General features: G+C 50.7%; 1 protein-coding gene across 8 annotated transcripts in view; it reads right to left on the bottom strand.

Annotated features, from left to right (window-relative positions):
• Window positions 1–23,348, bottom strand: part of SULF2 (sulfatase 2) — a 111,240-nt gene that overhangs the window by 33,831 nt on the left and 54,061 nt on the right. For all 8 annotated transcript variants that reach the window (XM_073236479.1, XM_073236480.1, XM_073236481.1 and 5 more), the window contains one exon: window positions 3,034–3,185. In XM_073236479.1, the coding sequence (XP_073092580.1) occupies window positions 3,034–3,185 (152 nt within the window). The remainder of the gene's footprint in view (window positions 1–3,033; window positions 3,186–23,348) is intronic.

The following is a 23,348-nucleotide window of genomic DNA, read 5'->3' as shown; positions in this document are numbered from 1 at the left end:
CTCTGACCCCAAACAGATGGTCCCACCCTATTCCGAGGCCTCTGCTTTCCATCTCTGTCACCAAAGCCCTCTCACTCACAGGGGGAGATGTGTGTGCGGCAGGAAATGGGGCAAAATAGCAGCCATTGCGTGTCCCCATCCTCAGCCCCGAGGGCTCTGAGCGACCCTGGATAACTTGATCACAGCGCTGCTTGGTGACCAGGCGTGGACATGTGAGGAATTTTAACAAGGAGGGAGTGAATTTTTCTAGGTATTGGAGAATCTGCCTGCGCTCAGGCTGGGAGGAGAGAAATGGAATGTTCAGCCCCAAGAAACTTTATAATTCCAAGGAGTCCAGCAGGGTCACTAAGTTCCCACACCAGGACTATGGAACTAATTCACCTGGGAGGTAATGGCGGCCAACCCGGTGCGGAGTGAGACATGGGCTGGGAGCAGAGGGTGCTTCCGAGGTGTCGTCATGTGGTTTCTGCCACCTGGGCCCTGAACTGATCAGATCCAGTAAGGGGACACATCAGTGTGGTTTACCTGTCAAAGGTAGGAGGGATTCCCAAATGTGCTGGTGTTTCCAGAGGGGGAGTGGGAAAGGGCCTGAAAGCTATTGAGCTTTCTTAGGCTAGTCAGCTTTCTTCAAGCAGAAACTGTCCATTTTTATCTGGGCCTGTATTCTTAGCACATACTGACCGGTCTGGCTCTAGGGTAAGGCTCCAACTTTCCCCACCTCCGGCTCAGGAGTGGTGGGCAGGTGGCTGAGAGGATGGAGGATGCCATATTGCTGGGTGGTGGGGAGGACAGGGAGGGAGGGATCTGAGAGAGAGAGAGAGAGACAGACAGACAGACAGACAGACAGACAGACAGACAGACAATCTGTGAATGGGGCCAAGAAGAAAACAGAAGAAAGAAAAATCATTGCCTGAAGATTTTATTTGAGCCCCTGGATCCACCCATGTCTGATGCCATTAATGCTGGGTCATTTAAATAAACCACTAAGGTTCCTCTTCAACAAACAACTGAAAAGTTGAGTTTTACAAAGAATGAAAGAGGCTAGTCTGATTCAAGAAATGATAAATCCTGGGGTACTTGGGAAGCCTTCATGGAAGAAAAAATGGATATGACTTGGGTAAATTCAGGGCAGGCAAGTGCTAGGAAACATTTTGAGATGGTTGTAATAATGGACAAAGCTAGTCTGGCTGAAATGGCTCATACTGGGGATGACATAATAGGAGACAGGGCTGATGTGTGTACATGTGCACACCCACACACCCACAGGGCTGGTGGCAGTGGTAGTAGGGAAGAGAGAGGGATGGATTTGACAGTCTGGATAAAGAATGTATCAGCTGTGGGGGTGGGGGTGGGGGTGGGAATGTTAGAGCTGACTTTGAAGATTTAGTTGGGTCTGGAATATTTGCTAATCTCCAGATAATACATCTTTTTAATGGAAAGTTTGGATGAAACATCACTTTCAGTCTTTTATTCTTATCGTCATCACCATCAACATCATTACCTAAGCCAGGAGTCAGCAAACTATAGCCTGTGGGCCAAATGAGGCCCACTGCCTGTTTCTGTAAATAAAATTTTATTGGAACACGGCCATGTTTATTCATTTACATATTATCTATGGCTGCTCTGCACTACAATGGCAGACTTGAGTAGTTGTAACAGAAACTGTATGGCTTATAATGCCTAAAATATTATACAGCTCTTTACAGAGAATTGTGCTGTCCTGATCTGAACTAATATGTACCGAGTATTTACTATGCGCCAGGGGCTCTTCTAATGCTCCATATACTCATGTCACCTCAAAAACCTTTGTGGTAAAACCACAATAAAATACCACTACACCCCAGCAAAATGGCTATAATGAAAAAGATAATACCAGTGTTGATGAGGAATTTGGAGCCACTGGAACCCTTATACATTTCTTCTGCTGGCCCTGTCAACTAGCTCAACCATGTTCCATATCATAGGTCCCAGCAACTCTGCTCCAGGTGTAAAACCAAAAGAAATGGGTACATGTGTCTACCCACAACCATGTGTAAGGATGTTCACCGTTTTAATTCGTAATAGACCCAAACTAGAGACAACTAAAAAATCTGTCAGCCATTGAATGGATAAGTACCCTTTGTCTATACAATAAAATAGTAGTCAGCAATAAAAACACTGCTGATACATGCAAGCACGTGGATGAATCTCACAGACATTAAGCTAAGTGGAAAAAGCCAGACACAAAAGAGCACATACTGTATGGTTCCGTTTATGTGAAGTTCTAGAATAGGAAAAACCCATCTACAGTGAGAGAAGTCAGAATGGAGGGGACCTCTGGGGTGGGAGCTTTGACTGGAAAGGTGTACGAGGGAGGCTTCAGGGGGCTGGAAATGCTCCTATCTTTATCTGGGCGGCCGTTAAACAGATGCAAACACATGAGAAAGTTCCCTGAGTTATCCTCTTAAGAACTATGCAGTTCACCTTCAGTGAAAAAAATCAGGACCAGAAAAGCTACGACACTGGAAAAAACTGTGATCCAGTCACACCTGGGAGCTACACAAGGAGGAAGATCTATACACGGGACGACATGGGCGAATCTCAACACACTGTGAAGCAAAAGCAGCCAGATACAGAATGAATCAATGATGCTGTTGGTCTGAGCAGCGGGTACCCCTGCGGGTGGCCGGGGGGGGTTGGGCGGAAGGAGTTACGTGAGGGGACTTCTGGGGCTCGTGGTGACGTTCTGCTTCTTGACCTACCTGCGCGCTGGTTACATGCCTGATCAGTTTGTGAAAATGCACTGAACGGTGCACTCTGTATGCACACTTTCTGTGAGAATATTCTGCGTCAGCAAAATGTCAGCAATACTCTCAGAAACAGAGACTATTATTTGGGAGATGTAACAGCTGAGAAGCAGAGGACGTAAGCAAGCTGCACAAGGCCCACGCTTAAGGCAGTGCCACGATCGGCACCAGGTCACTGGCCCCCATGTGGCCCTCCGAACGGCTGAGCCCCCCGCCCCCCGCCAAGCCAGGGAAGGGGGGTACTTGCCTTGGAGTAGTCAGAGCCGTGCTTCTCCTTCACCCCGTTCCGGCACAGCGTGTAGTTATAAAACCGGGAGTTTTTAAGGAGGCCGACCCACTCCTTCCAGCCAGGTGGCACATAGGAGCCGTTGTACTCATTAAGGTACTTCCCGAAGAAAGCTGGGGGGTGGGGAAGAGGGGTTGAAGGCCACGTGAGAAAGCAGAGAGCAAAACTCTCCTCTGTCACCTGACTAGCACGTGCCCAAGGACTGCACACAGCGTCCCCTCTGAGCGGTGGGGCCCTTTGGCGAGCAAGTGAGGCCGATGACCCTCTTCTCAAATGTTTTTGTAGGGAGTAAAATAACACATAGGAGCACAGAGAAAATCCATTATTTTGAAATAAAGTTCTCAAAATATTAAGAATCTGCCATATAGTATGTGCCCATTTTTAAAGTTAAGATATTAAAAGCAAGACTTTGCAGAGAGCGATAATTTCAAAGACAGGATAAGTGAAAATATTTCACTTTGCAATATCTGCAAGCATTGCAGTGGGATATTAAAATATTAGTGATTTTTTATATTCAAAGTGAGAGACTGAAGAGACTGCCCTAACTTCATCCTAACAACGTTAGTGACTGTGGTTTGTGGTCTCTGTTCTTAATTGAGGCCAATGCTATGTGTCAGTTGGAGGTTAGTGAAAATAATGTCGTTTTTCCCCATTCAACTTTATGGAACCCTTGGATTCTATCTACTACACGGTGGCCAGAATGGCTAACATTCAACACCAACTGTTGGTGGGGACGTGGAGCAACTGGAATTCTTATCCACTGCAGGTGGACCTGCAAACCGGTCCAACCACTGTGGAAAAATGATTGGCAGGTCTGCTAACCTTCAACCTATTCATACCTTCCTACTTGGTGATTTGAATCCTGGGTATTTAGTCAACAGTAAAGCATTCATACATTCACCAAAAGTCATGTGCAGGACATGCTCAGGGCAGCCCTATTCACAATAGGAAACATCTAGAAACAAATCAGATGTCCACCAAAAGGATGCCTGACTACATTGCTGTGTATTTATGTAATGGAATACAGCAAAGAAGGGGATGGAAGAACCAGTGCCAACTTCAATCACATGGATGCGTCTCAACAACCTAGGAATGCTCAGAGAAATACACCAGGTATGAGAGCGCCCACTGTATGATCTCACTTATATGAAATTCAAAACCAGCCATAACACATCTGTGGCGTTGGAAAGGAAAGCAGTGGTTATCACTGGACATGGGAAGGAGGGTGGGAAGAGGCCCTGGGGCTTCCTGGGTGATGGCCTTGTTCCGCTTCCTGCTGGAACACGGGCGGTTCAGTTGGTGAAACTCCACTGAGCTGGGTGGGCATTCAGCACCAGCACACTTCCCGCATGCATGCTGCCACCACCAGGGGCGCCGCCTTTAAAAATCGAGAGCACCCTTGATTCATCTGGAAGGGGATAAACCAAAAAACTCTGTGGGTGATGAGGGAACACACAAGATTTCCCCTGTGATATGTTTTTTTCTTTACAGTGAGCATGTATGGTTTTTAATAATTAACCTCTAAAGCCATTTTTAAGTGGAAAAATCTGTGAGAGCTCTCCCGAGGGAGAGAGGCACCCTTTGCCAGCCCTCTCTGTCAGATGAGGATACTAGGGTCCTGAGACATTCCAGAACTATCACTGAGAGCTTGAGGACACATGAGATTTAAGGAGACCTCACAAGCAGAGTGCTTAGCGCCGCACTGACAAATGGTGAGCGTTCAGTGGGTGTCAGTTCAGAGCATGAGGTGAGAAGAGGCAGCCAGGGGAGGTGGGCATCCATTGGAGGGGCTGAGGCCGGCCCTTGATGTCCCTAGAGGGTAAGACGGATCCCTCCACTCAGAACCTCGAGACAGCATGGAGAGCTGTGGCCGTTCTCCTAGAGACGTGGGGGTGGCTGGCACTGCCCAGGAGTAGGAAGTCCTCCTTGGGACCCAAGCAGCGGATTCCAGTCCAGCCAAGGGGAGCAAGCCATGAAATCCCCCCACCCACCCACCCATGCAGGGCCAGCAGGCGAGTGCTCCAGGGAAGGGGTGATGGGACACCTGGAAGGATCTGGGCACCAGGAGAGGTGAAAGCAGGAAGGGAGGGTCCTGAGCAACCTTGGGACAAGGCCCAGGATGGAGCCTCCTGTGCATGGAGAGCAGAGCAAAAATAAACAGCAAGAGCCCTGGCACCCCCGCAGAGGAGGGCACGGGAAACAGTCTGCCCAGCTCTGGGTCCTGAGCAACGGCCAGTGTTTAGAGAGTGACATGTAATTAAGTGGTGGGTGTCCAATTAAACAGTGACCGTGTGTCCCTGGCTGGGGGTTGGGGTGTAAAGGATTGAGATGCTGGCTGGAATAAGAGGCTGCATCAGAGTACCAGGCAAGCTGAAGGCCTGACTTTCTCCAGAACACGGCATGTTCAGACACTGCTGATGCATCCCTCAGAGCAACGGCTGTCAGCCTGGGGTGGTTTTGCTCCTCCGGAGACACTTGGCGAGGTCTGCAGACATTTTTGGTTTTGTCCCAACTGGGGGGCGCTACTGGCACTAGTGGGTGGAGGCCAGCAATGCTGCTAAACACCTACAATGCACAAGACACCCCCAGCAGAGAATTATCCAGCACAAAGTGCCAACGGTTTGGAGTTGAGAAACCCTGATCTAAAGAAGTCCACACGTCCTGCTCCTCAGTAAAATACCACACTGGGAGTGCTAAGAAGGCTCCTAGAGAATAAGTATGGTCCAGGAGACAAGATCTTCTAAGCCTCAAGGACTTCACTCCTCATGTCTGAGGCGTTGCTGCGTATGCAGGGAGTTCTACTCTGGTAACATCCCAGCCTCTCTCCACTCTCTCCAGCTCCTCCTCCTGGGGGAAGAATGACACACAGCAGGAGGCAGCAAACATTCCCGTAAAGGCCTAGGTAGTAAATATTCTAGGCTTTGTGGGTCAGTCTGCACCGATTCAACAGTTACAGAAATCAGTCACAGATAATGCATAAACAAATGGGTGTGGCGTTGTCCCAATAAAATTTATTTACAAAAACATGTGAAGGGCCAGATTTCACCCATGGGCTGTAGCCGCTGACTGCTAGCATATATGACCTGTGGGTTTGGGGGACAAGCTGGGCATATGTAACCCCATCATTCCTTTGCCTTTCCTTTAGGGAGTGAACTGCCCTCAAGGAATGCTTATTTTCAGGGGACTTGCTCTTGGGGGGTGAGGAGGAAAGAGGTGTGGGCCTGGCTCAGAAGGGAAGCCTGCTCAGCTCTGCAGGTTAGCATCTGGAAGCCCACATGCCCTCAAACCCAGCTTTTATCAGACTCATCAAAGTGCTATTTCAGCTCTCCATCTGCTGACTGACTCTTTTAGTTCTCAATTGGTTCAGAACTTCAACAGGAAAAAGGTGAAATTTCATAGGCGTCCCCCTGCCCCCCGAGAGCTCCAACACCTTCTATTCATATAGGCAAATAATACTGGTGGTGATGTACAAGTTTCCTTTGAAACAACTGAGAGAAAAATATTAATAATGGAATCACTGTTGCCAGGCATGGTAAAAATCATGATGGTGGCACTCCGAAATTGCTGAATTTGGGGTAACACTGCCCTGGGCATGTATGGGTTCATGTAGCCATTCAACAGCTACTTATTAAGCCCCTATGGTATGCCAGGAGCTGGAAACACAGCAGTGAATGAGACCAGCAGGCTCCCTGCCTCACGGGGCTATTCTGATTGGGGGCTGTGACAGATAAAGATGGTGTTGGTGAAAACAGTGATGAAGAAAATAAAGGATGATGATGAGACAAAGTGGCCAGAGATGGACCAATAGAGGCACTGTGGGATGGGTGGTCAGGGAAGGCTTCTGAGGAATGAGGAGAATGAGCCAGAGGGAATAAGGGAATACTAGGAAAACAGCTCCAGGCAGAAGGACTAGCACGTGCAAAAGTCCTGAGGCAGGGACAACGGGGCATTTAAGGAACACAAGGAAGCTAGTGAGCGGGGGAGATGACGTTACAGGGCAGAGGGGCCAGATCACGTGGGGTCTCGAGGCTATAATGAGAAGCAGCAACAGAAAGCATGACGGCAGAAAGGGTCTGCAGTCCCTTGAAATTGGACATAACAGATTTTGCATTTTGTGTGCATTTTTCCTAGAAACATGCACACAGCTTTTCACACATTCTGAAAGGAACCCGGGACCACAGGTAATTCAAGCAGCACAGGACGTCCCTCAGTATGCCGGAGAGTGGGCGTAAGCCCGGAGGAAAAGGCTCACTGAACTCCCACAGGGGAACTGGGTTCTCCTCCAGGTCTCCCAAGTCCCAGACCTGTGAGGCCGCGGTCTGTCGTTGAAGATCCGGGCCAAGGTCTTTCTGATGAACATGCAATTTAGAATGCTAAAGACCTTAAATTCTTGGCCAGGATGGTGGGATAAGAATTTCTTGGGTGTGAGAGGTGGGGTGCCTTTGGCAGTCCACCCCGGCTCATTATTGTCCAACACCATGGGTGTCAAAGTGTCCGGAGCTATTTCCTCTGCTGGAATCTCCTTTCACATCCCTCTCCTCTCTCCAACCCCCGAGCCCTTAAAAAAAACCCAGAAAGAGTTTATTATTCAGGCTCCACAAGGCCCTAGAAAACAGGGCTTCAGTCAAAGGCTTTTAGTACCAAATTAGATTTTGCTCTCATTTGATTAGATTTCCCCAAGGCAGTTTTAAAATGGTTATTCAGGCACCAGTTGAGGTGGGAGAAGCAAATTAGCAGGGGCCCTGGGGCTCCAGGGCTGGGAGATACGACCAGCAGAATGGGCTGGAATTAAAATCAAGATTAAAAATACAGCCCAAGTCGGGGGCTGGAGCTTGGAGTCGCTGAGCTTTCGTGGCAGGCATGGTGCAAAAGGCAGAGTAAATGGGGGGCGGGTGCGGGGGAGTAATAACTTGGCAGGCAGATTAAGAGGAATTAAATGCCAGGCCAGGAAAGGCCACTGACAACGTGCTGGCTGGCAGCTGCCCCTATGAAGCAGGGCTGCCACCACCTGAGAGGACAGAGCACCTACTGCCTCTGTGTGCCAGGCACTGGGTGGAATTTACACTTGGCACTGTACACTTTTGTTATCCCCACCTGGTCCTGACTGTGGTCCTTTGGACACCACTACTTCCTTACTTAAATACAGGTAGGCTGATCTTAATTTCTGATTCCAGGGCTGTATGCATAATCTTAGTCTGGCCAACCCTAGCACTACACTCCTTTGGCTACTGTTGGGCCAATGGGAAAGGGAGGTATTGGAAAAGAGACGTTCTTCCATAGGACCTGGAGCTGTGGGATAGAAGCTTGAAGCTGCTGGCAGCCATCTTGCCACCAAGAGGCAAGAGTCTGAGTGTGAAGCAACACGGAAGAACAGCAGACGTGGGAGCAAGATGAATAGAGGAGAGAGAGAGAGAGGGAGGGAGGGAGGGAGAGAGGGAGGGAGGGAGGGAGAGAGAGAGAGAGAGAGAGGGAGGGAGGGAGGGGGAGAGGGGGAGAGAGAGAGAGAGAGAGAGAGAGAGAGAGAGAGAGAGGGAGGGAGGGAGGGAGAGAGAGAGAGAGAGAGGGAGAGATGCTGGTTTGAGTCCCTGGGTCCACCCACCTCTAATGCTAGCATTTTTAGTCATATTAGTGGTTCCCAACCACAAGACACTGGGCAGTGGGACATTATTTTTTTCACAACTGGGTGTGTGTGTTGCTACTGGCGTCTAGAGGCCAGAGACGCTAGTAAACACCCTATAATACAGGAGGGCCCTCCAGGACAAAGAGTTGCCTGGCCCAAAATGTCAGGGGCGCTAAGGTTGAGAAATCCCGAGTTCTGTAAACCAGTGAATCCCACCCCCCGCCTCCCGCTTTTGTTGTTTTATTCGCTTAACTCAGTTTGAGCTGAGTTCTTTCATCTGAAAGTAAAAGACCCAAGGAAAAGATGATGAGATGCTCAGTGCAGAGCAGGGCCTGGCAACCCAAATCCAGCCTGCCACCTGCTTTTGTAAATAGTTTTATTGGAACACAGCCACACCCATTTGTTTATATATAGTTAGGGGCTGCCTGCACACTACAACGGCAGAGTATGATGTTGCAACACAGACCCTGTGGCTGCAAGTCCCAAATATTTACTATCTGGCCCTTTGCAGGCAAAGTTTTCCAACCCTTGGTGTAGAGCAAAATCCCCTGTGTGGGGTGAAGGGCTCCTCTGGGACTTAAGAAAAGGGCTGTGGTAACCTCGAGTGAAGAAGAAGAGACTGCAAACTGGGCCAGGGCAGCGAGGGTTCCACAGCATGAGGAATGGTACAAAAACAATGCAGCAAAGAGGTGGCAATGACAAGAATGGGAGAAGCCAGTTTCAGGCACTCCTTGCTTTGCATGGTCCTGATATGTACAAATGTCAGTTTCCAGCTTAGGAAATTAACACACCAGCCACCTACAATATGGTTCAAATCCAGCCACCACAGTATATTAACCGTAACTGCACCAAGTTCCAACTTCACCACTAGCTTGTAAGTCCACACATCGCTGCGCAAACCACAGATGCATGTTGGGATCGGTGGCCGGTCACAGCACTTCTTCCCCAGTGTGTCTGTGACCAGTCACAGCACATCTGTTATTCAGGCCACACGCTGACAGCAACGCATGTGGTTGTGTTGCGTCCTCGCCTCCCAGTGATAAATTGACAAGACATTTTACAAAAGTGGATTATCCAAGGAGAGAACGGGCCATCGGAGACCAAAGGGCAGCCAAGAAACAAGAAGTTTGCTGGAACTGAAACTTGAGTCAAAGGTAAAAGGAGTCACGGAAGAGCCGGAGCTGACCGCGGGAGTGTCGATGCTCACCGTGCAGGGAAACTTCAGACATGCAGGCAGGCAGAGTCCGTCACGGACATAAATGAGGAGAGGTGGTTGTGATGAAAAAGATGGCTCTGGAAGAACATTTCGCATTTAAAGGGGCTCCTGGAGATACTTCACAACATGGAAAGCTATGTGTCCTTGGGCAAGTCGTTTGATCTCTTGCTACCTCAGTTTCTCCACTTATAAAATGGGGAGAATCACAGCACGTACCCAGGAAGTGTTGTGAGAACATACATACACATATTACTTGGAGTTTCATAATCACCAGTGGGTCCCCTTTCTCGCCAAGTTCCTGCTCTGTTAATACCTTGTTTACTGGAGTCCCTGCAGGGGCAGATGTCAGAATCCACCCCCCACCCCCACTCACTTTGAGGGGATTATTAACCTCCAAGGCCCCCCCCCCAACTCTCTCTCCTGGCCCACAAGGCCTGTGCAGGCAGCTCTTTGTTGGGAAGCACGGCTCCTGCTTCTCCTCCTGGCTGCTGCTCTCTCCATCTGTCTGCATTAAGTGCTGCTGGGGAACCATTCGGAGTCTGAGGGGAGAACCAGGCCCCTCTGTTACCCCTCCCAGCCCCGAATCTAACTCAACTGGCCTCGTGATCACCGCATGTGTGGTCTGTGAAGGCTGTCTTGCAGCCGCCTGAGCCTGAGATTTCACTGGCTGTAAGCCTGGCACAGGAGGGTAGGTGGAGGCATCATTTTGGGTACCGGGGAGACAGAAGGTTCTGGCAACTGGACACTCACAGCAACCGCAGGGTCATCTCTTTGCACTGGACAGTGGGTTGGGCTGGAGTCAGGGGCCATGGTGGTTTGGCACTTCCCAGCAGCCATCCCCCTTTCTCTGGGAGATCTGGGAGAGCAGCCAAGATGTCTCTGCAGCCAGACTGTCCGGGTCTGAACCCTGACCTGCCACCTCCCAATGGTGGAACTCCAGGCAGGTGACTCTGTACCTCTGTAGGCAAAGATGACAGTAAGCCATGGCCTACCATCATGTGTAAGGAACATGAAATAGGACCTGGCACATCCTAAGTGCCTAGCAAGTGGCAGCCAGTGGGACCAACAGCATCTGCCACCTCTGGGGAACTTCCTCTTTGTCATCACGGACCATCTGGGGTGGAACTGGGAACAGGGCTCTTTTAAGGACACTGACGTCTCAGCACACATCATCCCGCACCACTCCCGCCCACATCCTACATTAGAGATAATGGATAAATAACTAAGAGTCAAAATATGCCAGAGCTGGCTGGTTGAATGATGCTACATTTCATCATTTATATTCAAATATAAATTATTTCACTAAAGACTTATTCATTTTGATTTGGCAGTTTGCCCCACGTTTTGGAGCCAATATATGTATGCGTGCATGAACACACATGCACACACACACTCTTTCAAAAGACCGCAGCACCCCCGGCTCCTTCCCAATACAGAGGTCGCACCTGTCAGGGAGGGTGCCCTTTCCCACCCAGGGGGCGGTGCGTGCCTGAGCTTAGCCAATCAGACTCTACCCCAGGACTCTGTGAATGTCAAGCTAGCAGACAAGAAGGCAGAAAACAGGGGTGGGGCTCTGTAAGACCCTCTGATGAGACCCAGAAGCTGCAACCTGAATCCTCAGACCCAGCGTCTGGAATCCAAATGCGAGAGGCACGCCATCAGGGTGATGGAGTCCCAAGAGACAGAAACGTGCCCTGCCCCCTTCACTCTCCTTTCCTTGCTCAGGGTGGAGATGGCCCCACCTGGACCTGCTGCCTCCTCCTTTCCCTTCCCATACCCAGGCACCCCCAGGTGGCTAGAGTGACCCTGTGCCCCCCAGACCTTTCTCACCATTTCTCTTGGTGACCCGGCCACGTGTCCTGCCCCTCTGCCCATGGCTGCCCCCACCTTGGCTCTGCTCACTCCCTCCCGGCTACTCCAGGCCTCCCGTTCCTTGAAACACACCAAAGCCACCGGGGCTCAGGGACTTTGTACCTGTTCCTCCTGCTGCCTTCTCCCTGTGAGAAGGGCTGTCCCCGATCACCCAGCCTGAAGCCACCTGCCCCTCTGCTCACCAGGCCACTTGCCTTCCCCAGAGTACTCAGCGCTCTCTGAGAGAACCCCTTGAGTTTTTCCTTGTTTACCACCCTCTCCCCACCTAGCATGCTGGGTTCAGGAGGCAGGGGCCATCTCTGGATGCTGCAGCCCCAGGCTGGTGCCTGGCCAAGCGTGGGCACACAGTAGGAGCTGCTGACACAACAACGGGGTCGTGGACTTGGTTAGACCCACAGGCCACACAGCACCCAGCTGCCCCTCTCCAGCGCCTTGAGCCTCGCACCCTCCCTGGAAGGCAGGAGGGCTGGAGAAGTGGCACATAAGTGTTTTATTAGGAGGCAGAATCTGCTTATTGGACAGGAGTAAACAGAGGCGGGGGGAGGTGTAAACGTGAAGTCTGAGTGTGTGCAGAGCACACCAAACGTCTATCAGGCCAACTGGGGCCATCTGCCCCCAGGGGACATTGGGCAATATCTGGAGACACTTTTGGTTGTCACAACTAGGGATGGGGGTGCCACTGGCATCTGGTAGGTGGGGCGGCGAAGGATGCCGAACATCCCTCAGTGCCCAGGATGGCCCCCAGTAGAGAATATCTGACTCCAAAGTGTCAGTGGTGCTAAGGTTGAGAAACCCCGAGTGGGATGGTTTCGAGTTGTGAGGGTCTCGGGGTGCAGTGTGGCTCTGCAGAGCTCGGTTCCCAGAGTCAGGGGCCAGGCAGCATGCCTCTCCAAGCCTCAGTGACTTCACCTGGCAAGTGGGAGCAGCAACACGAGGCCACGTCTGGCATCAAGAACTCCAAAAACAGGAACTGTGAGTTCCCAAAATACAGCCGGCTTCCTTTCAGGGAGGGGGATGAAAACTCGGGTCTCTGGAGACATGAAAATGGTTGTTAGAAACCAGATGGGATGCCGCCTTGGAATCCGCCAAGGCCCCTCTGAGACTCCAGTAATGAGCTCAGGCAAGGATGTTTATGCTGCACAAAGACATCGGCTGAGCATGACACACATCTATTAGCAAAGATGGGCCGGAGCGTGGAGCCGGGCCAATGACAATAAACAATGTTTGCCAAGGCAATTCAGAAAGGTCAGTGAAAAATGAACTAGAACGCTTCAGAAAATCTATCTTTCCCAGAATGAGCCACTCCATTTCACATGTAAGGAGTTCGGGAAAATGACAAGGGGTCTTTGCCCCTCATGACATCTCACTTCTAGTGGTCTGCACGCCTCTTTCACACATTTTGACATTTTAATGTATCTTTTGGACTGTTACAAACTTCCGATTTTCCTTCCATCCATTCATTTGGTGCCAAACAGGCATTTCTAACTAGACTCTTGATGGCTCCCCACTAAACCTGCTTCTCTCCCAGGATTCCAGTAAATGCCAGTTGCTCAGACCACGAACCTTGGAGGGTCTCAGCTCACCACCCGCCCCCCACCCTTCATATACATGGATGATACATCGCCATAGCTCTACCCTCAGAACAGACTCAGCGTGGCACTTCCCATGTCTGTGACCTGATGGTCCCAGCCACCACCTTCTTTGGCTGAAGCCTCCCCCGTGACCCTCCCTACCACCCCCTCTCCCCATCCCCATGGTAAGCAGAAGGAGTCTGTCCCATCACAAATCTGACAAACACAGTTCTGCTCAAAACCCTTCAGGGATTCCACATCTTGAACTCAATCCAGAGTCCTTGTCGTGGCCTACAAGGTCCCGTATGACCTGTCTTGTTCCCTCCCTGACCTTGTCTCCCCTGCTTTGTTGTGACCAGTTCTGCTCCAGCCACAGTGGCCTCCAGTCCTCTCAGCCCCCAAAGTTCATTTCTGCCTCAGGCCCTTTGCCCTTGCTGTCCCTTGGAAAGAAGCGTCTTTCTCAGATACTTCCTCACCTTTCCCAGGTATTTGCTCAAATGTTACCTCATTGGGTCATTCCGGTTATGTCTAGAGATTGTTGCTATTAGTAATAACCCTATTTGTTAGTGTTTATTTTTTAAAATAAGTATGTTTTCCCAAAACAAAATGAGTGAGAAGAGCTATACTGTTGGACTTGCCTGCAAATCTCTCTAACATCTGGCACAGTAGAAGATATCTGGGTTCTCATATCTATTTCTACATCCAATCTGTTGAGATATGTTGTTTTGCTCATGTTTCATGAAAAATCCAACCTCACACATAGGTACACATGTGGAAAGGGGAGGAGTTTCTTAATACCCTTTTTAGATAACTTGCCAGTATGTTATATACCCTGTAGAAAATACCATAGACCTGAAGAAATCAAGGTGAAAGGCAAGTGGTGTCTTGGTATTGTCTTGACAATCATTGAGGGTCTGGGGCCCTGGGCCACACTTTGAGAACCACTGGGTTAGATGACAATGAGGTTCTACAAAAACCCAATAGGGTTAAAAAAAACCCCAAACCTATGCTGCCCCCATTTTACAGTTGGAGAAACGGAGGCACAGAGTGGTGAAATCCCTCTTTGCCCAACTTTCCACAGCTGGTCAGCGGCAGGGCTCAGACTCAAGCCCAGGCGGTCTGCCTCTAGTCTGGCTTCTGGTTCCTACCCTGTCCCGCCTCTCAGCAAGATGACACCCCTGTCACCGAAGGCCAGAGCATTTCCCACCTGCTGGGGCGGGAGAGGCAGGGGAACTCTTGAGGGCAAAAGGGAACAGCAAGTGGACCGCGAATGGCTGAGGCAGGAACAAGGCCAAACAGACCTTCCTCCCTGAGAGATGGGCCCCCAGTGCTCCTGGGGGTGCTTCCTGCCAGCATTCCAGGCAAGGGAGATTCCACACCGAGGTCATCTCCCCACGCTCCGCCCTTCAGGGTTCACCTGGCCGTGGGCTCCTCAGGGAAGGCCGTTCCCGGAGGCTGAGCCCTTCGCCTTTCTTGAAGCATCAACATGGGGACACAGGAAGACGCCCCTGTCATCATCTCGACCAGTTTTTCCAGAAGTGGGAGGCAGAGGGATGATTTCATCCTGGGAGGCAGTGGAGGTGGAGGTTGAGCTTGGGCTCTGGAGCTGAATCCAGCTGTTTCTACCCACCAGCTCAGTCTTCCCAACTGTAAAATGGGGATAATATGACTGACAAAGTTGTTGGGAAGGATTCAATGAGAAAAACGTAGGGAAAACTGCCTCCAAAATGCTGACTACTGCTTTTACTATTTCCATAATGTTATCTATTCATTCATTCATTAAACATTAGAAGAGCATGGCTTACCTACCATGGTCTGGGTAGTAGGGATTCCAGTGAACAAAACAGAATAAATTGACCCAAACCTGCACCTTCACAGAGCTTATATTCTCGAGTTGAGAACGGTCCTCAGCAGGGAAGTGGGACTCCAGGAGGCGGTCACAGTAGTCCAGGGGAGAGAAAGGGATGGTTCCGACCAGTGGGGGCGCACTGCTTGCTTGGTTTCAGGCTATATTTTTGCATGGGGAACCAACAGGCTTTGCTGATGGATTAGATGTGCGGGGAAGAGGTGAGAGGAGCCAAGGATAATTTCAAGGTCTTTGGCCTGAGTCCCAAGGGCAGATCTGCCATCACTGAGGAAGTGGGCACCGTGGGCGGGGGGGCAGGGTCTGTGCGGGGAGCTGAGGATAAAGAGCTTGGGGTCAGACATGTCAGCCTTGAGATGCTGGTCTAGGTGCAGATAGGGCAGGCAGCTGGAGATGAGTCCAGACTCAGGGGGGAGGTCTGGGCTGAGAGGAGACATGTGGGCATCGTCAGCCTTTGAGATGGCCTTTAGTGCAGTGGGACTGGATGAGACCACCCAAGGAAAGGGCTCTTAATCGGCAGTCCATGAACCTGGAAGGGAAAACTACACCTTCATTTATCTTCATTATCCTCTACCCAGTATCTCCGTCAAGAATGAAGGCCGACACACCACAGCCACGTGTGTCCACCTGATGTCCCTGATACCACAGATACTTTCATATCTTATCACAGCAACAGACATCACAAGATACCATTCAGGCCAGCATTACTTCAAACCGTGAAAGTTATCAAACCTGTCGGTTATCACCTGAATAACCACCACCTTGTGCTATTTAATGCGTGAAGAAGCGTACACGTTAGAGTTGATAAAGTATTTTGATGACTGTATTTTGATATGATGCCCTTCCTTTGTAATTCTCTGTATTTTCTTCTATGTATTGAATCGGAAAATATTCTGAAAAGGATCCACAGCTTTTACCAGATGCCCGGGGGACCCCATGGCACTCAAAAGGGGCAAAATTCCTCGGGCAGGGGATGAGTATAGCTACAGAAGAGGGCCCTGGCCCTGGGCTCCAGAGTAAGGGGCCAGGATGATGAGACACTGGCCTACAGAGTAGAAAACAGCTGCCGTCTGGAATAAGGGAAGAACCTGGAATAAGGGGAGAACCAAGCAAGAAGTGTGGCAAAATGTAGCCCTGACTGGTGGGAACTTCACCATCCATCCCTTGGCATTTGGGGCTCCTGGTCTGGGCAGAAGAGAACAATCCCTCCAACTTCCTGGGGGCGGAGCTGGGGTCTCCTGAGGAGCAAGTGATAAATGAGAAGGAAGCAAGTTTGCAAGCTCTAGAACACTATAAATATTCGATGCAAAATGCCACAGGACTGAAGTCTTTGTTTTCCTGGCAGACAAACTGGCCGAGGAAGCAGGGCTGGAAAGAAATGCATTAAATAAACCCAGCACCCCAAAGCTCTTAGGGTGGGGGCATTTCTGATATTCTGTAACTGGATCCTTTTAACTTTGGGCTGCTTGCAAGGTTACAGCCTGAATCTCTCTTTTCTGCTTTTGAAAAGCTACCAACCACAAACTGGTGCATGAAGTGATAAATCGATGTTGTAAAAGTTCTGGATGCCAGAGACGGGATCTTGGAGAGCAGGAACTGTGGGAAGGTGGGGCCATGATTATGCACGAATGAAGCATCTTGCACTGCAAGCAGAGCGGGCTTGGGGCTGGGAGACTGCCCTCTTCCCACTTGCCCCTGGAGGGGTAAGATGGATTTGGGTTTCTGTAGTACACATTTAATTTTTCTAGTCAGCATCCATTCTCTTGTCTTTTGGTAAGGGAGCCAACTCCTCCCACCGCCTCATCATACCTGTTCAGGGGAGGCTCTTTCTAGCTCCCAGCTCCCAGACTAGGCACGTGATCTTGGCCTGGCCAATCAGAGTATGGTGTCTCCTCTGGCCTCTGTGATTGGGTAAGAGAGGGACATATGACCCTAGCTGAGCCAGGGAAAGCCTCCCCGGGACTTTTGCTGGAGCCCTGGAAAAAGGCTCTCTTTCAGCTGGGATCCAGGGGCCCCTCTTAACATCACAAAGGAGAACCTTCTAAGAATAAAGGCAACCCAAACGAAAGAAAATCCAAGCAGGAAGACAGGGTTCTGATGACAACACTTGGGCACGAGGACTCAGCTAACTTCGCCTCAACTAATTTCTGTTACATTTCTAATGCTGGAAAAGTGAGATAGTAAGCCAAATTCTATTTTGTCCTCATTTTTTGCTTATTTCAAAGCCTATGGCCTAAGAGTCATCCATTCCTTCAAATCTTATTGGGTTCCCACTCCTGCTGGGCACTGTTCTCAGATCTGAGGATACAGCAGTGAACAAAACAGGCATGGAATACATCCAAAACACCTGCGATAATCTCAAGGGGGTGATAAATTTTACAAAGAACATAAAGCAGAGCACCATAGTAGAGAGTGACGGGGTGGAGAGGGACAGGAAGCAGGAGGGATGTTAGAGATGGAAGGTGAATGATGACAAGGGAAAGCTGTGTGAGCAGTGCTCTAGGCAGAGGCAGCTGCCAAGTGCAAAGGCCCCGGGGCAGCCATGACCATGGAATAGGAACAGCAAAGAGGCCAGGTGGTCCCAGTGTTGTTAGAAAGGGAGGGGGAGAGGTGGAAGAGGACAGAGAGACGAGCAGGCTGAGGCTGTGAGAGGCCTTGACTGCCTGGCAATGAGCTGTGAGTTTATTCAAAGAGCTGCAGGCAGCCAGTGGAGGGTTGTAAGCAGGGAGGGACATGATTAGATTTCCATTTTACAAAGCTTCCTCTGGCTGCTGGAAGAGGGGGGAGGGGGGAAGGAATATTAGCTAATTGTTTGGGGAGAAGTAGGGACAAGCAAATAACCAGGGGGAAGGCTGAGGGCTGCTGCTGGCCATGTCCCTTCACAAAGATCTGTGTTCTGTCTGCCTGTTTTTGGCGAGGTCACTGCTAGCAAGGAAGGCTAGTTGCAGATCACCCCAGGCCCCAGCTGAGCTGTTGGTGTCAGAGACCTGGAGGGTGGGCTGTTTGGGCCTCTAATTAGAGGTTAGTCCCTGCCACCCACTCCCTGGGAAGTCATGCAGCTCCAGCAAATGAAGATGGGGCCCATCCATTTCCCAGAAACTCGATTAGTAGGGTATGGAGGGCTCCCCCAGCACTGGTGACAGATGTTATCGCCTCCTGAATCAACACCAGGATCCTCTGTATCTGAAAATCTTACCGCCCCTTTTAAAGTGTGTTTTTGTCCAGAGGATGGGACGGAGGAAGGGCAGAAAACCCACAACAGTCCCTTGGAACAAGGCCTAGGGAGACTGTGAATCTATAGATACTTAATTATCACCTCAGAAGAATCTGACACTACTAAGCTTATCCTTCAAAGAGTGGTTCTCGATGCCATTAATTGACATCCCAGTTCTGTGACAAATATCTTGTAATGCTCCCTTATTTTCCCGAAAGGAAATTTATAGGTAACAAAAGCTACCTATGCATATTTCTAAAAAAATCAATACAATCCTCTAACTGTAATTTACACAAAAGTAAAAGGAAGGCAATTTATAACACGGAAAAATTTCAATACGAACTTTTGAGCGCATCCCTCAAGGAAGCACAATGAGTAGTCAGACGCCTGCACCCGGACACACACTCACCAGGAGTGTGAAAGCTACAAATGCAGATTGAATGGGCCTGTAATTCAAATGCCTCAGGTGACATTGCTATCAGTGACCCTGAGATTTTCCGCAATAAGGAATAACTCCTGGAAGTTCTACATTCAAGTATAATATTCCTTCCATTTACTTATCATATACATTCTTGGAAAATGCGGAATGTATTAAAATCACAAAAAACCTTGAGTGTTTATATATAGTATGTACTTAGGGTCAAGGCTTAGATAGCAATAAAAATAATCCACTCTTATAATGATCTGGTAGAACACTTGGAAGCTATGGGGAACGGAAGGCAATTTCGTCTATGTGGGGCTCTCCTGTGCAGAGGACATCAAAGGTCCCCGGTCCCTGCCCCCATGAGGCCCGCAGCACCTTGCAACTTCGATAACCACTAAAACGCCTTCAGAGATTTTTCACCACTAGGGGGCGGTGTGTTCCCTTAAGAACCTCCAAGTGAGAAACAAGTTTGCAAATACTGCAAATATTATTCCTTCCATTATTCCTATGGGCCGAATCCATCCTACAGGTGTGTTTCCTTTGCGCCTGCCTGGTGTTTTTATTTATTTAAAAAAAGTAGAGTACATAGGCCACATTTGAAACCCAGGCAATGTCATATAAAAATCTGGATATTGCACTTCTGAGAAATCAGCCAATACCCGGCCCATTCCTTTCCTGCCTGGCCCACTATGTGGTAGAGCTTGGCATCCCTGGGTGGACAGGGTGCACACAGGCATGGCGGACAGCAGACCCCTCCCTGGCCTTGGGCTGACGCATAGGCTGCGCAAGGACTGGGAAAGGTCACACTGACTCTGAAAACCCCCTCAAAGCCTCATGGTAGGTAGGTTTTATACTGCCCCCGACACAGCTCTCACATTAATTTTGACTTCCACTGTCACTTTAATGCCTGCCAGAGTCAGAGATGCCCTGAGAGAAACCAAAGGTAGAGACAATGTTAGCAGAAGCCATTGGGCTGGACGGCCACATGGCTCTGCATTTAGGACTACAGCCCTGGGGGCGAAGGGAGGCAGCCGGCTAAGAGCTCTTGCTCACCTGCAGGGCCCGCTCCAGCTAAACGTCAAGACTCTGCAGCTTCAATGGACGTTACCACATCACTGTGAGGATGAAATGAGCAGGTGTGCATGAAAGAACCCAGCTGCTGGGGGTCGAATTGTGTCTCTGAAAATACATGTTCAAGTTCTAACCCCAGGTGCTTGTGAATGTGACTGTATTTGGAAATAGGGTCTTTGGAGATGTAATCATGTTAAGATGAGGCCATACACACCAGTCAGGGTAGGCTCTCATCCAGGGACTGGTGTCCTTATGAGAAGAGGGGAATTTGGACACAGACACGAGCCAGGAGGGGGCCAGGTGACCTGGGGGACACAGAGAGAAGGCCATGTGAAGATGGAGGCGGGGACCGCCATGGTGCAGCGCTGAGCAGAGGACCGCCAGCCAGTAAGCACTGGAAGCTGGGCAAGGGAGGACCCTCCCACGAGCCTCTAAGCCCCAGGGAGCCCCGGGGAGCCTGGGGGAGCACGGCCCTGCTGACACTTGATTTTGGGCTTCTGGCCTCGGGAATGGTGAGAGAACACATCTGTGCTCTTTTCAGCCACCCAGTTTGTGGTACTTGTTTACAGCAGCGCTAGGACACGGATATTCCAGCTGACGGGCTGGGCAGAGTGTGTTAAAAAATGTTGGCTGGTATGAATAGAACTCTTGCCCCACCAGCCTAACTCGGGTTTTGAAATGTTGAGGAGTGTGACCTTGCTTCCTCTTCCCAAGTGGCTCTTTCCTCTTAAGGCCCCAGGGAACCTCTCCCCCAGGTCTGTGGGCACTGCCGAGTCATATCAAAGCCTCTGGGCAACTTGCATATATATGTTGCAACTCTGTTGCACAGACAGGGAAACTGAAGCCCGGACAGAGTGGCTGGGTCTTAGCTCAAGGCCAGAAGGGAGTTTTCAGAAGCAGAGCCTAATTCTCTGGATTCCTGGGTATGTTTTACTTGTTTGGAAACTTGGGGGTCTTGGAGAAAGGGAGCGACTACTGAATTGGAGTTTAAAGCAATTCAGCTGGAAGATGTATGTGGAAGTGACAAATGTGACAAGTCCCCTTAAGGGTGTCCTGGCCAGCCTGGGCCCAGCTGGGGGCTACCTGACTCTCACCACTGTCCAGACTTTTCTGGCAGGAAGGCAGGGCCCTGGGTGCTAGAAGAGGCCCAGGAAGCCCCCTGCTTCTTGGGATGGGCCTACCTCCCGGGCAAATGGAGGTGTCCTGCTGTTACACCCCTGGGCTGGAGAGGGGGCAGCTGGCGGGGTGGGGGTGGGGCAGGAGGAAGGGGGCTGCGTGTGTGTGCGTGCACACTTGAGGGGGGAGGAAGAAAGTGGGCAGCAAACACAGGAGAAAGGCCAAGCAGAGAGAAGGCTGCCATTGTGAAGGCCGGCCAGCTGCACCAGGCCCTCAGGGGGCGTCCAGGGCGAATCTGAGTCCTTTCTCCTCTGTGTGCACAGAAGGGCCAAGAACAAAAATGAAGAGGGGCTGAGATGGGGGTGGGGGAGGAGAAGAGAAACTGGAGAGAAGAGGGGATAGAGGGGAGGGGCTGCTGGCTCTGCACAGAATACGCAGATTTAGCCCCTTGTTCTGCAAAGATTCTCTGAGCACCTACTGTGGGCTGTCCTCTTCCAGGCAGGGGATGCTGGGGGGGATGGACCACACAGCCCTGTTTCCAACCCATAGGATAAATGGCAGAATATATAGTCAGTGGTGGGAAGGGCCAGGGAGGTGATAAAGCAGGAACCAGGGAAGGGAGTACTGGAAAGTGCCTGGTGACATGATTTAACTTGGGAGATTGGATAACAAATAACACAAATACATGCTAAATGGCAATAAGTGCTCTGAAGAAAAAGCAAGCAGGGTGAGGGAACAAAGAGGGGAAGGGAACCTCTTAGATGGGCTAGTCAAGGAAGGCTTCTCTGAGAAGGTGATATTTGAACAAAGATCTGGAGGAAATGAGTGAGGAGGCCATGCAGATGTGTAAGAGAGGAAGTTTCCAGAAAGGGAAAGAATAAGTGCAAAGTCCTCTAGGTGGGACTGTGCCAGGTGTTACTGGTTGAGAAATGGAGGAGGAGGGACTAAGGGGGACAGGAGGTGAGACGGTGGAGAGGTGAGGGACAAAGGGGCAGGTGGTGTGGGGCCTCTACCACGAGTGGGGAGCCACCTGAGGGCTGTAGGCTGAGGAGAAGTGGGCTCTGAGGTGGGCTCTGCAGGGTCTGTGCTGAGAACAGACCACAGTGGGCGGAGGGCAGAAGAGCGAGCAGGAGGAGGCGAGGGCCGGCACAGTCCCGGCAAGGGCGGCGGCAGCAGAGCGGATGCCGGTACGTTCTGGAGAGAGCGCTAGGGGGCTTGCCTGTGGATTGAATGTGGAATGTGAAAGGCAGGGAAAGAAACAAAGAATGATGCTGAGGTTTGGGCCTGAGTGACTGCAACCCTGGAGCTGCCCAGGGAGAGACTGAGAGCCTGGGGAGGTGCGGGGGGACGTCCTTCTGGGCGCATCAGGGGTGATGGGGAGCGGGGGTGGGGGGATGCTGAGTAGGCGGACGGATGCCAGGGCTCAGGTTCAGTTGGGGCTCAGGTAAGAGGCTAAAGGCAGATCAAAACAGTGGTGGGAAGAGGGAGGCACGAGGGTTACTGCACAGAAACACAGAGAGGGCCCCTGAGCACTAGCCCTCCCATCCCTGTGGTCCTGAAACCGCTTCAGGGAAAGAACAAGTCATACACACACACACACACACACACAAACACAGGGATCTCTGCCTTCACACAGGGATCCCCAAATGCCCAGACACCTTTCTGCCCTCCTGTGTGAGGGGGCGGCAGGACACCCCACACGTGCAGCACGGCACAGAGCCCCCCCCCACCTCAGGTCAGGGTGGGCGCCCAGGGCTGACAGCCAACTAGTGCAGGTCCGCAGTTCACCTCCCTCCTCAGCTTTGTGTGCTTTGTGTGAGGAGAGTGAAAATAACTGGGGTGCTCAGGGCCAAATTTCAAATCAGCTTCAGCTGGGAGACCTGGCACGGCCTGGGCTGGGAATGAGGGGCGTGCTCCCCTGCACCCATGGTGCATGCTGGAACATGAGGAGGGCAGAAGGCTCATCACCGTGCTCACATCCCTACAGAAGTCTGTACCACATGGCAGAAGCTAGGCGGGACGCACCCCCAGAACCGCCAAACTCAGATGGCACTGGGGACCAAGAAAGCATGACCCCAATGAGAAGAAAACGGGCACCTCTGTCTAATTCACCAGAAGGGGGCCAGAAAAAGTTTTCATTTTGTCTGTTTTTTATAACAACCCCCGGGGGAGTTTGTTCAGATCGCCAGCAGAGCCCCTTGATCTCAACTGCTTTGCAAAGATCTTGGAGGCGTCACATTCCAAGAAAACTCTGTAACGCTGACTCACGGGTATGTATGTGAGCAAGGTCAGGGCGCTGAAGTGTGCT

Source organism: Manis javanica, chromosome 5, assembly GCF_040802235.1.
Source record: "Manis javanica isolate MJ-LG chromosome 5, MJ_LKY, whole genome shotgun sequence".
Lineage (NCBI taxonomy): Eukaryota > Metazoa > Chordata > Mammalia > Pholidota > Manidae > Manis > Manis javanica.
Note: the sequence above shows the minus strand (reverse complement) of the source record. Positions and strands in the feature narration are given on the sequence as shown.